The sequence below is a fragment of the Homalodisca vitripennis genome, chromosome X (genome assembly GCF_021130785.1).
Source record: "Homalodisca vitripennis isolate AUS2020 chromosome X, UT_GWSS_2.1, whole genome shotgun sequence".
NCBI classification, from domain to species: domain Eukaryota; kingdom Metazoa; phylum Arthropoda; class Insecta; order Hemiptera; family Cicadellidae; genus Homalodisca; species Homalodisca vitripennis.
Window position 1 is genome coordinate 96,247,695 of NC_060215.1, and position 14,171 is coordinate 96,261,865.

Below are 14,171 nucleotides of genomic sequence, written 5' to 3' on the forward strand. Positions count from 1 at the left end.
TTTATATTATATTAGCTCTTTAGAGGGACATTTTGCTGACCATATTTCTCATGTAATGCAGGTATACCGAGATCATAGGGGTGAACCTAGTAAAAATTATAATAGTGGTTGCAATAAAATTTTAATCAGAAAGCAAACAGAAAATCAAATAAACTTATTCATAAATTTGTTAAAGTATGAAAAGTGGGAAATGATCAACAGATTTAATTCTGGTATGATAACAGTTGATGTTTTATTTGACAATTTCTTTAAGCATTTTGTCAATCTTTGGCATTACTGTTCCCCTCTAGTTAGCAAATCTAATAAATGTAGAGTTAAAAAAAAGAAAGTACAATGGTATAATCAGGACTTAGCTAAGGAAAAAGATTACATGTTGAGCTTGTACAATGTATATAAGAATTTAAGAGATAGTAGGTCAGAACATGCTCTATTGGCTTATAATACCTATTTAGGTTGTAAACGTAATTATAGGTCTGAGTTAAAGAGAGCAAAAAGGCAGGCCTGTGAGAGTTACATTGAGGCAGCCCCAAATAAATGTAAGGCCACCTGGGAAATCATTAAACAGGAAAATTCTAGCGGCAACTCTCAAGCAGTAACACTTGATCCAAAACGAATCAATGATTTCTTTTTAAATTCAGTCCATCAACTTTCAAATGGTATTCCACCCACTAACACCTCATATTATGACCTGTTGGGCGATAGATCAGTTCCTTCTGAAACATTTTTTTGGCAAACAGTTGAGCCAAATGAAGTAGAAAAGATTACAGCAAAACTCTCAAACTCTAAAAGTATGGACTTTTATTGGGTGTCAAATTACTTGGTCAAAAAAAAACTATTCCTTTCATTAAAGAACCACTAACATTCGTTTTTAATAAGTGTTTGGAGTTTGGATATTTTTCGGATTTACTAAAAATATCGAAAGTTATCCCCATTTATAAAAAGGGCGACAAACAATTACCTCAGAATTATCGTCCTGTATCTATTGTTCCTATATTTTCTAAAATATTGGAGTCTTTAATGCACAAGCAACCTTCATTTTATTTCAAAACATTTAATCTTTTTACTGAGTCACAATTTGGCTTTCGAAAGGGAAGGTCAACGACAACTGCTGTTATGAACATTGTAAATTATTCCCTTAATGCAATAGATAACAAAGAGTCTGTGGCTCTTTCATTGTTGGATTTAAGTAAAGCATTTGATTGTGCCCCTTTTAGTATTATTCTGAATAAACTTCATTTTTATGGGTTGTCAAAACATTCATGTATGCTTATAAATTCTTACATGACTAATAGAAAGCAATATGTTTCAATTCAAGGTAAAAATTCACCTGTGGAGACAGTTACTATTGGAGTGCCACAAGGCTCAGTACTTGGCCCATTTTTCTTCAATATTTTGATTAATGATTTGCCAAAAAATGTATCTGTGGGTGCTGTTATTTATGCAGATGACACTTCTCTCTTCTCCTGTAATAAGAATCTCATCAATCTTCAAATGACCATGAAATCAGGGGAAGATGAAGCCTTGAATTGGTTCTCCTCAAATAGATTGCTTTGTAATCAAGATAAAACCCAAAATATTATATTAAGCTTATCAGCTCAAACTTAGGAGGTTCAATCAGTAAAGTTACTTGGCATGTACATTGATTCAAAATTAAATTGGTCTCATCACATTAAAAACCTGTGCTGTAGGATCTCTAGGGTTAGTTACCTGATTTGGAAATTGAGAGACATTGTTACTATAGAATATTTAAGAACAGCATATTTTGGTTTGTTTCAGTCCCATATTTCTTATGGTCTGATTCTTTGGGGTCATGCAACATCTGTGAGAGATCTTTTGTTGATTCAAAAGAGAGTTATAAGAACTATTTGTAGAGCAGGTCCTTTTGATCATTGCCGACCACTTTTTGTTCATTTGGGGATATTAACCGTTATCAATCTTTATATTTTTCAGATATTAGTATACACAAAATCTAACCTACACTTATTCCTCACCAGGCAAGACATACATGTACATAATACAAGAAATAAGTTTAAGCTCAATATTCCTCAGCATAGATTAACTAAAATTGGTTCATCTCATAAGATAAATTGTGTAAACTTTTTTAACAAATTAGATGAGTCTGCGCAAGCAGTATCTCTTACTGTGTTTAAAAGTAAGCTAATGAATTGGCTGTTGAGTAATCCATTTTATACATTAGCTGAATTTTTCAACTGTGAAGTAGATTTAATGTTCTGTTGATTCTACATTGACTTGTCTTATGCAGAGCTCTTATATGATTATTGCATAATTGTACTTTCATATTTCATATTTTATAATTTTAAATTATGACGATGTATTTTATTACTGTGCTTTTATATTTTAGTATTTTAATCTATGACAATGCCTATTTCATGTATGCAATTGTGATCAATGGCAATAAATAATTTGATTTGATTTGATTTGATTTGAATTGATTTGAGATTTTATTTATTTATTTATTTATCTACGGTAACACCATTAGTACATGTAAAAAAAAACAATAAGATATTCTTATATTCAACAATGAGCCAATAAAAATTATCCACATTTTAAATTAATAACAATGCCAAAGTAAACTGCTACAACATAACAATAACATATAAAATAGACTATATAGAAAATAACAATAATAGCATAGCAACAATAATAAATAGTAACAGTAATTATACAATCAAATATACATCCATCTGCACTTACACATATACTACGTAGGAATAATTTATAACAATGAAAAGGAAAAAAAAAAGAATCAAATGTATACATGTAGAAAAGAGTAGAGGAAAAAATAGAAAGAAAGAAATATATACTCATATTACAATGAGCCAGGTGTCAATGTCTACATCAAAAGAAAATGTTTTTTCAGGTGCATAACACTATCACTGCAAAAGTCATGCCGGGAGGAGACGAGGTTTCCAAGTCTGTGAAGTCTCGGGATAGTGCTGTGATGTACATAACTGGTTGAGTAGACACGACGGCAGAAAGTGTGAAGGGACCTGGTCTGATGAGGCACTCGGAAGTCGATCCGCCTGAGCAGTTCTGGACAATTCACGTCTCCGTTAATTAGTTTATGGAGAAAAACCACATCTAAAAGTTGTCTACGCTTCACAAGCGAGTTCAAACCCAAGGAAATCCCCAAATCCTCCAATGGCACAGTTCTGCATTCAAATCCACATCTGACTCTAACCACCCGCAAGAAGCGATCCTGGACACTTTGGAGCTGCTGGATATGACCAACCTGATAGGGCGACCAGACAACGCTGCCATATTCAAGCACTGACCTCACCAGAGCAGTAAAGATAAACTTCATAGCTGCAACACTCAGTCCGCTTCTTGAAGTTCTGATCAGAAATCCCAGATTACGAGAGGCTTTAGTGGTGATGGCATCAATGTGGGATTCAGGGCCAAGACTGTGGGAGATTATGATTCCAAGATCTCTAATAGAAGTTTTACGAATGAGAGCAGAGTTATTGAGTATGTAATCAAACAGTATAGGAGCGGAGGAATGGTGAAAGGTGATGACTGCGCATTTAGCAATGTTCAACTTAAGACTGTTCTGCACACACCAATCATCCAATCCAAGAAGGCAACGTTGAAGTTTTAAGCAATCCTGCAGGGTTGAAACGGATGTGAATATTTTTATGTCATCAGCAAACAATAAACATTCAACATCGATACAGTCAATGATGTCATTGATAAATAAAGTGAATAAAAAGGGACCCAAGTGGGAACCCTGTGGTACGCCAGAGGTAGCAAGAAAAGGTCGGGAGGTGGCACCAGAAAATTTTACAGTCATGGACCGATTTGATAGATATGAACGGAACCACTGAAGAAGGCTGCCCAAAACACCATAAGCCTCCATCTTAGCCAAGAGATGTGCATGACTGACCGTGTCAAAAGCCTTCGAGAAGTCAATATAAACACTGTCGACTTGACTGTGGTTTTGAAAAGAGGATAAAATGTAGTCCTGATATAGAACGAGATTGGTGACTGTAGACCTACCAGGTGTGAAGCCGTGCTGCTCATGAATAAGAGTACTCCTGAAGGCAAAACTAATGCGATCAAGTACGAGAGACTCAAAAATCTTGCCCAGGGCAGGCTGAATAACAATGGGCCGATAGTTACGAACATTAGTCAGCGTAGATGATTTGTGGATAGGAACCACGTAACTGGACTTCAGGCTATCAGGAAAGATTCCCTGCTCCAGAAGTTTATTGAAAAGCACAGTAAGTTGAGGTGCAAGTAGGGCACTACAATGCTTCAAAACCATCGGTGGTATCTCATCAGGACCGGTTCCCTTGAAAGGGTCAAGAGAAGCAAGTTTACGCTCAACGTCACCCTCTGTGAGAACACAAGAAGAAATATTAATCTCCGAAAGATAATGGTATTGAGGAATGGGACCTGGAGACGAGTTATAAACGGAAGAAAAATGCTCGGCAAAAAGGTTACAGATGCCTTCTGGCGACGACGCCGAGCTGTTATCCAGGTAGTAGGTGTCCGCAGATTCCGTTGAACCCCTGACACTGTCAACGAAACTCCAAAAAGCTCTGATGTTAAGAGGGATCATACCATTAACATAATCGATATAGTTACTGAAACACTGAGAGCTTAACTCTTTGCAACGATCTCTAAGACGACTAAATTCGATGTAGTCATTAGGGCTGGAAGTAGATTTGAACCTTTTGTGACAAATTTTCTTTCCAATTACTAAGCTCTTCAACTCCGGTGAGAACCAGCAAGGGAATCTTGATCTACCGGTTTTTTTTAAAGGTGTATTCCTTACTACGATTCCATGAATGGTATTGACAAAGTTGTTGAAAGACTCAATGACATCCGGAAAATGGAAGGAAACAGGACCCAATGCATGGTAAAGTTCATTGGAGATCTTCTCAATGTTGCAGCGTCGAAAGTCTCGAATTGAACCCATATGTTTAGACGATATCTTGACTATCGGGATTTCACAGGATAAAGCAGGATGGGCAGATTCCTGTGGTAATATAGAATCAAGAGCGGGAGATACAATTAGTGAATGGTTGGAACTAAAGAGCAAGTCCAGAATAACTCCACGCCCATTCTTGATAGTGTTAACCTGTGACAGCTGAAAAGCGAGTGCCGTGTCAATAAGGCACTTCGAACTCCCAACAACAGCAACAAGATCAGGAGCAGTCCAATTCACATCCGGTAAGTTAAAGTCACCGGCGAAGAGTATAGAATGGGGATTAGAACAAACTGACATCACTTCATCAACAGCATCACAGAATTTACTATAGACTACGGAGTTTTGCTGGGGAGGGATATAAGTTCCTCCAATCAATACAGGATTAAGGGACCCAACACGAAGAAAAACAGATTCAATGTCTACAACAGAGGTAATAATAACATTCACATGCAAGTGTTCCTTGGTAGCAATGAGGACACCACCACCACTAGATTTGAGACTCGTATGAAGTGAACGGTCGCTGCGAAAAACATTGTAATTAGTAAGCCCCAATTCCAGATCACTAATGTCTGAGAACAAGTTGGTTTCAGTTAGGATAAGTATGTCATATATACAGGAAGTAACAGCCTTGCGAAGTACATTAAGTTTCGTTCGAAGTCCGTTAACATTTTGGTAATAAACCAAAAGACTGCTACTCCCAACGCTCAGTTTTTTTTGTTATATTGCTTAACTATCTTGGGGATACCATTTACATATTTAATGGTGAGATCAGTCTCACCCTTATCGGTTCTCTCCTTAAGCAAAGATCTCAGTTCAGAGAGATTCGTTCTTTCAGCAGCAGTACGGTCGCGTGAAAAACTCACTTTACTCAGTAGTGGGTCAAGATTGTTCAGAATACTTTTATCAAAGTTCTTAGAAAAAGCAAGGACCACATTAGGCTCGGTAAAAATGACTTTGAGAGGCCTAGATTTCCCCACGGCAGGTTTACCGATTCGGATAGATTTGAAAGTCGCATCATGGTAAGATGTGCAGTGATTTTCTACACTTAGCCAAAAATGTCTGCACAACTTCACTGACGTAACCTTTAGAGCCCCGTTCTATACAGGGTGTTTGAAAAGTATGGGTACGGCTTAATATTTTAAATCCCATAGGAGATAACATCTATAAACTTTGCACAGTGTCATATGGCTATCTAAACTATTTTTCCTTGCTATTACCATGACATCTCAACCATGGGGGGACGGCCTACAGAGGAAAACATGGAAATCGTAAATTGAAGCATGGGTCGAGTGATACCTCATTTGAAAGAGCTCACTTAGTAGAGTTGAATGTTTTCACTGACTTTTTTTAATTAGCAAATTATGTCATAAATTTATAACACAATAAATAAAACACAATAATTACCGAAGTTGTTTAGATTTATTTATTGTTTTATAAATTTATGACATAATTTGCTAATTAAAAAAAGTCAGTGAAAACACATTGGTTAGTAGAGTGAAACGCCGCCAACCGCATCAGAATATGACGATCCAGTCAGAAATGGCAGCGCATAATGTACTTCACAATGTGTACCTAAAACAACCCGCCATTTCTGATTGGATAAACTTTTTGAGATGCGGTTTGCGACATTCAATTCTACTAAGTGAGCTCTTTCAAATGAGGTATCACTCGACCCATGCTTCAATTTAAGATTTCCATGTTTTCCTCTGTGGGCCGTCCCCCCATGGTTGGCATGTCATGGTAATAGCAAGGAAAAATAGTTTAGATAGCCATATGACACTGTGCAAAGTTTATAGATGTTATCTCCTATAGTTTTTAAAATATTAAGCCGTACCCATACTTTTCAAACACCCTGTATATACAGTGTGCTTGAAAAGTCCCGGAACGGTTTAATAATTTTTTAACCATTTCTTGTAAAACAATGACACTTGGTATATCAATATTAACCATAAGAATATAATTTTTTATGCAATTGTAAGTATTTTATCTCATTAGAGCATAGGTCGAGATGTACATAAAATTAAAGGTCTTTCATAGTAGAACACAATTTTGCAAACCAAACCTCAAAAGGTTTACCCTATCCAAAATGATGGCGTTTTAAGGTTTCTTAACATATCCAGAGATATTTTCCGAGTTTCTTCATTGACACCACGAATTAGTTCTTGGACGCTGGCAATAATGATCACAATAATGGGATTTCCGAGATCAAGTTATGCTTGAAAAGTAATTAGCCTTTACATCCTTATTAGTAAGTGAATGTTGTTAATGATATTCCTATTGTCATTCCAACAATAAAGTGATTCATTGTTTATCTCATCTAATTTGATTGTAGAATACATTCATACAGGAAATTTTATTTTTCTTTAGATATTCACAGTTGATCTTGTGATATAGTGTAATATTTGTACAGTGTGCATTAATTTCTAGATATTATAATTTTTAATTATTCATTCATTTTATAGAAAAGCTACTGCTGCAATTTAAAATCAGCTGTTTGATTTCAGATTTAGACTTTTGTTAATTTGTACCCTAAGCCTATCTCATTGAAAACCCACTTCAATTTTGGAAAGAACATTATTCTACCTTCAAAGATTCAAAGAGAAACTATACAGTAAATAACCTTTCAATTCAAGCTACTGTTTTGTCATTCCAGCCTATCAAACTTTTCATTGAGTGGTTTCATTTAAAAGAGTACACAAAATAGATCAAAATAATAAAAGCAGATCTAAATTTTTCCTGAACAGAAATTTAAGTTAAAAATAAATACTGACGGTTTAGTTTTCAAACTATTAGTTTCATAATTTTAGAAAAACAGTACGTCTTTATAACTACCATGTTTTAAAATAAAGTTTAAATGTTTCATAAAAATCTTAAATTCTTTTATTTGATTACTAATGATTTTACAATTAGATTATACTTATTTTTTTAATATTCCACTATTAATATGCAAGCTACCAGTATATATAACCTGGACAATCAGGTCATATATCATTCCTCATTCTATGAATATTCTGTTAAGAACTAAATCGTGCTTTTAAATTGCATAATACTAACTACGCAATTGTTCAGTATTATATATTTTACTTTTAAAGCAAATTACCAATATATTTATATTTAAATCCATTGATTCAGTGATTGCATTAAACAAATTAGGTAGATAAGAACTTAATAACATGCATTTGTTTCAACATTTTGAATGCAAATTGACCATTCGAATTGCATGTGAACGGTTGACATTTCATTTATAATCTTTCGCAATTGCACATCACTAGTTTATGGTACATAGGCTATAATTTTTAAATATTTAAAAAATGCGCACATTACCTTATAATAACCTGCCAGTTAGAATATTAATTGTAAAATATTACAAAGTTATAAAAATAGATTGTTTGTTATTATATTAAGAATTACATCCAAATGAGGAAAAACTAATTTTATCTTTCTTGTTAATCTATCTATAAATAACATACATACCTTCTGTATGAATTGTTATACAAAAGGTTTCAACAATTTTTAAACTAGGCTAGTATTTAAGAACACAACTATACTGAATAGTCTGGTAGGACATGCACACAGTATCACAGATTTTATATAGTTAAGAAGAGTATTTTGGTTGTAATTTATTTTCTACTTGATAAGGCTATTCAAGAATGTTAATCCTAAAAATGGATTTTTAATTTGGATAGGCCTAATGCTTCAATGACATCAACAATGAGTTCCTCAACATTTTTACTTAATGTTACATAAGTATAAAAAGAAAATGTTCTACTTTGGAATGGGACAACCTTGAAAACACTTGACAAGTGTATCCTTCTTAAAACAATGTTACATAGCCTAACAAGGTAATTTAGCAAACTATATTAAATTGTATATCAGCATAAGCAACTTATCAGCAATCTGTGATCATCTTTAAATCCAGTAGGAATTAAATAATTTCAAGCATTTCCAAAACATATTTAGGCCTAGGCCCTAGTATGAATTTAAGTCTTAAGTTAAAAGTCAAAGTAAATAGTACAAATTACAATGACTTTATTTCCAATTAAGTTCATGAAGCCTTCTAGTCCATTTATTCTGTTTTCAAAGGACTATTTTAATTCCATAATGTTGTAAAAATACAAAATAACAGGCCCTATGTTAAGTTAGCCATGTCAAAACAAAGAACAGCTGATTGTCTCTCATCTTAGCCTTCTTCAGCTGAGCTAATGGAAGCAACAAAGGATACAGTTTGATAACATCTGTGTCCATACGCCTTTTACCAGCACTAGGAGAAGACATAATTTTATTGATGAAAGGGTCGTAGACCCAAAAAACAAATATAAGTTCTAATCACCAAAACTATTGTAATCCACTCATAAATGGGAATCCGTAATTCACACACTCACAAAACAATGTCCTCACTGACGACTTTTTTGTGTTCGTTGGCCCTCCTCCGTCTCAATATTATCATGCTCTCTCACTTCAGTACAAACATCAACTGACTGTTCGTCAGGGTTGCCATCGACCTTCAGTTGCACTGCTGTAGACTAAATTATCCTTGATGCATAGCCTTTTTTTCTTCGTCGTATTTTGATTATACGCAAAAAGGAAGAATTATGAAATTTGTAATTCCAAAAAAAGAAGGTTCATTTCTAATAACAAGAAAAAAATGTAAAATCAGACTCATTATATAAGAGTGTGTGTGTGTGTGTGTGTGTGTGTGTGTGTGTGTGTGTGTGTGTGTGTGTGTGTGTGTGTGTGTGTGTTACAAAAAATAACTTTTGGGTGCGCGTATTTATATATAAGTGTTCGTGTGTAGAGAATGACTTGAACAAACCTGATGATGTAACTCTGGCCGTTACTTACAACAGTTACCTTCCTCTTCATTTGGTAAAGTCTGTTTTGAGTGCATATAATTAAATATAGTATAAAGTGTACTTGCTTTAAACGTTAACGTTTTTAGTTAAGTTATTGCATCTATGATAGAAGGATACACAATTTATCACACAAAAGGAATCCAGGATAGTCGATTGACTCCCAAGCTTAAATCTTATTAACCGGTAATACAACCACATCCTAACCAACAAAGTAGGTGAAAGAAATGAAGATTTAATTGAAGTGAAAACTTCTTTAGGCGCGTTGAGCGTTTTGGTAGAGGGTAAAATCCTCGGTTCGCGTCACCGACATGCTAATGATACTAACCTGCATGAAAAAGTCAGTCTCGCTGTGTTTTTTAACCGTAGACTTGGCCGCGGACTACTAACCTGCATGAAAAAGTCAGTCTCGCTGTGTTAAAACTGTCCCGGCGGAGTATGAAAACAGACTGCGAAAATCAGTCACCTTTACAGCTTCCTCTCGCGATTTAAAAGTGAAGCCAATGTCGTACAATTCTGTAAGATGCGTCAAATTAAAGCTCTTAATATTGCCAATCTATTGGTTACATTTTTAAATATTAAAAAAATTTCGAAATAATTTTGATTATTGTTTACATTTTACATAGCGTTTACAATGACAAGAAAAAAGTAGTAAGCGAGGATTTTTTTTATTTTTTGGTCAGACAAAATTTGTCAGCGAGAAAGTTGTGTGAAAATAGATAAATATTTTTTTTGTAATTTATCATTTTTTTTATTGGAAGTTTAGTTTAGCCTGCAGTAGCGTATGAAGTGATGAGTGAACGTTTCTGCCGGAACTGTAGTTGGCGCATTGGCTCACTGATACCGTATTAACTCAATAAATTAGTTTATTGTGCAATAAAAATACCTTTACGAAAGAACCAAGTTAATTTAACTAATTTATTAGTTTTAAAAATATTGTGGGTTTAATTGTTATTGCAATTATATACTTTATCCGTAAGTAAAGTTAAATTGACCACGTGGGAAGTTCAAAAGTGAGTATGAAACATATTAATATTTTTATACAGATAAATGAATAATGAAAACAACGAATATATTTTTAAACATTTTTAATATTTGTACGAATATTTGTATTTAAAATTTAGCATTATTCATTTTAATTATGTTTTTAATATTTAACCTCTTCATCATGAAATGAGTATTATTACGGTATAAGATTTATCTTACTAGCGTGGTAAAATAGATTTCTAGTTATTTGATAATATTTTTTCGTGGATTTTAAAATTGGAAAATTAAAAACGCGTCACATTTACAATTACAGATGTACTGCTACTATAACGTATTGTTAATTACTCTCAACTTAATAGTTCCGTTTTCACTTCTATCGGCAGTCCCACGACTGCTACTGTTTTTTTTACAATTTTGGTTATAATTTAAACGATTTCTCACTTTACAATTTCATGTGTTTTTATAATGGCTGTTATAATAATGTTTACATTATTTACCAATAGGCATAAACAATCGTCTCATTGGCCAAAATTATTTAGTAGTTATAATTTGGGTGTGTAAATCCATGACACTATCATTCAGAGGCCGGTGAATATGAGAGGTAAATATAACAATTTAGAAATTTCACAAGAATTAATCCCTTTGAAGCTATGATTTTTTAAAGTTTGAAGAAATCAGAAATCAAAGTATTAATTTATTTTAAAAGTGCTCTCCAAATAACGTCAATATAGTAATTTGGTAATAATTTATTTTTTTATTAATACTACATGAGTAATATCCAAATATTAAATAAACGTTGTAAATCGTGTATTCAAAAAAGCTGCTTAAGTTATTCCACATAATTATAGAAAATGAGATTTCTATGTTTACAGTAGTGCAAAATAGCGCTGCTAACAAAAGTATTCATCTGGAAGTTGGAATTTTGTTTTAAGAGAATATCCCTTAAAATATATAACATTTAAGGCTGACGACTAAATGTTGTCGAATTACGGAGCTTGGCTATAACAATTAATTTGATATGGAATCTAACATCATATGTTTCTGGATACAATGCCAATTTTTAAATATCAAATTTGCAGCGGGAGCTTAAAAGTGCTCAGAGTTGTAGGCATAACCCAGGACAGCACACTAGAAGGGTTCCACGCACCTTTGATCGTGGTCAATGCTAACAATTCTCACATCCCCTCCTCGCATTCATACAAGTGACGTTACAGTGAAACAGAGTTCGCAGTACTGCCAATGGGATTCCTGCGTCCTCGCGCTTATTTTTAATGTCTTTTTAGTGCATTTATGTGAATGTTATTTTTCAAAATTACTCGTTTTAGTTGTGTTATGTGTTTGACCAATATCGCTATAAGAGCCTGAATCGTTTAGCTGATACGCAAAAGCTTTATAAATAATCAGTATAAAAACATTCTTCAGGGACTCAATCTTTATGAGTACGTGCATTGTGGCCTCGGAGTTAACACAGCTGAGTATGTCATTACTTTTACTTACTTGTGACATGGTCCTTCAACGGCATCCTCTGCCTTTCTAAATAAGATTCCAATCTTGTCTCAATTTTTTGCCAACTTTGACTGCCCTCTTCTATTTCCGACACCGTACATTTCCAGGAGTCATTTCACTAACCCTTTCTTGGTTGTCTTTTTCGTCGTTCCAGTACATAGGTAACAAGGAGTGACTAAGACAATGCTGGTAGCCCTACTTTATGTCGGTGAGAGCTGACGTGAGCTTGCTCTACCAAAGGGTTAGTTGTGTACTGGTTCAGAAGCCAGACACTTCGGTCTCTGGTCAGAAAGTGCTCAGTAGGCAGAGATTTCTGAGCCCCTATTGTCACGTGCGAGCCCAAGTTGTGCGTGAATTCCCGGCTGGGCAAAATATAAAAACAGATGCCTAGGAGAACTGAGGTAGGGTTATCTCACATGTCTCTGCTGTTCTTATGAGGCCCGAGGGCGTCCCACTCCCGGTCAATCCGTCCGTACTACTAAGCACGATGAGCTGGTGAACGTCTTTATGGCAACCCCAAACAAACGATCCGAACAAAAAGTAGTAAACAGAGATTTAGACTACATATAGGAAATACGGGCTTTCTTTAGACTCAGACTCCGACACTGAAACCAAAATAATGAAGGTGACAAACGATAAGAAATAAATAAATCATCCTGGACCCAGATTTCTGGTTAAAAGACACGAGGAAGAGAGCAAACCCCTAAATTATATGAGCCCTTTCTGATACACAAAGCTCTAACAGCAGCAAGCGGACAGCCAATATCAATAGAGAAAAAAAATCTTGAAAGAAACACTTCTAGTCAAAGCCGCAAATGTAGGCTGGATATTAACTTAATGAAGATGACAACTTTTTCGATCAGGTAGCCATAATCGGATAACCATACAGGACCTTGAATTCTTCCAAGGGAATAATATTTAGTCGCGACTTGTTACAAGAGATAAAGGAAGAATTGCTCGATGCAAATGTAACAGATATGGTGAGGATTACGAGGACGAGGGAGGATCCCAAAGGCCAACTCCTTTGAATCATTCTGATATACCCTCTTCCCCATACACCATCTAGCATCTGGTTAACTCTCGCTACCAGTCAGGCCACTCTACAGATATTTTCAAAATATGCTTCAAGTGCCAGAGGTTTGGCAAATCCAATAAAGGTTGTACAAATCAAGAAGTATGTAGTCACTGCGGTCTAGATAGGCATAATTATTGCAAGGACTGCTCGAGCAATGTGGAGCATTGCGTGAATTGCAGAGGAAAGCACCCATCTAGCTCATGAAACTGTAAAGTATTCGTGGAAAAAATGAGATCCTAGAAATAGTCACTGAAGTAAAGCTCTCGTTTTCAGAAACACGGAAAGAGTACTAGAAAAGACAAACTCACTCCACAAGACTAACGTAACTTATTGTAAGTCAGCCTACCTACTTCTGTGCTAGCCCCTCAGAGGTCCCCTTTAGTTGTTCAAGACGCAATGCCTTCCGCTAGTACGGGGATTGCCATCGGTCCATCTAAACCCAAACAAACGGGCTTGGGTGGAAACCTCACAGCTGCTATCCTATTCAAACAAAAAAGGTCAGAAGGCAGTCGACCGAATATAACATCAGAAGAGAGTAACGCTTTTTTCTAAAATTCAAAGGCAAATATTAAAAAGACGAAAAAGATCAGAGAACACAACCCCAGTCCCGTTTGGAGTCCGCACGAGTTTCGCTCTAGCTGAGTTAGGAGAATTAAATCACCCTGTCATGCAACATCATAAATGCGATATCCCTCCATGGACTGTACCCTAGGCAGGTCTTGTAATTATGCCATTAATGATCTTGTAATGGCTGTACAAGATCATTAAAAAAAGACACTAATTAGTCGGCGTTACTCAT

At 35.1% G+C, this 14,171-nt stretch overlaps 1 protein-coding gene across 1 annotated transcript in view; it reads right to left on the reverse strand.

Annotated features, from left to right (window-relative positions):
• Nucleotides 1-9,433, reverse strand: part of LOC124369724 (ubiquitin-conjugating enzyme E2 H) — a 62,301-nt gene extending 52,868 nt beyond the window's left edge. The window contains exon 1 of the mRNA XM_046827782.1: nucleotides 9,177-9,433. Coding sequence (XP_046683738.1) covers nucleotides 9,177-9,229 — 53 coding nt within the window. The 5' untranslated portion in view covers nucleotides 9,230-9,433. The remainder of the gene's footprint in view (nucleotides 1-9,176) is intronic.
• Nucleotides 9,434-14,171: the final 4,738 nt, after the last annotated feature.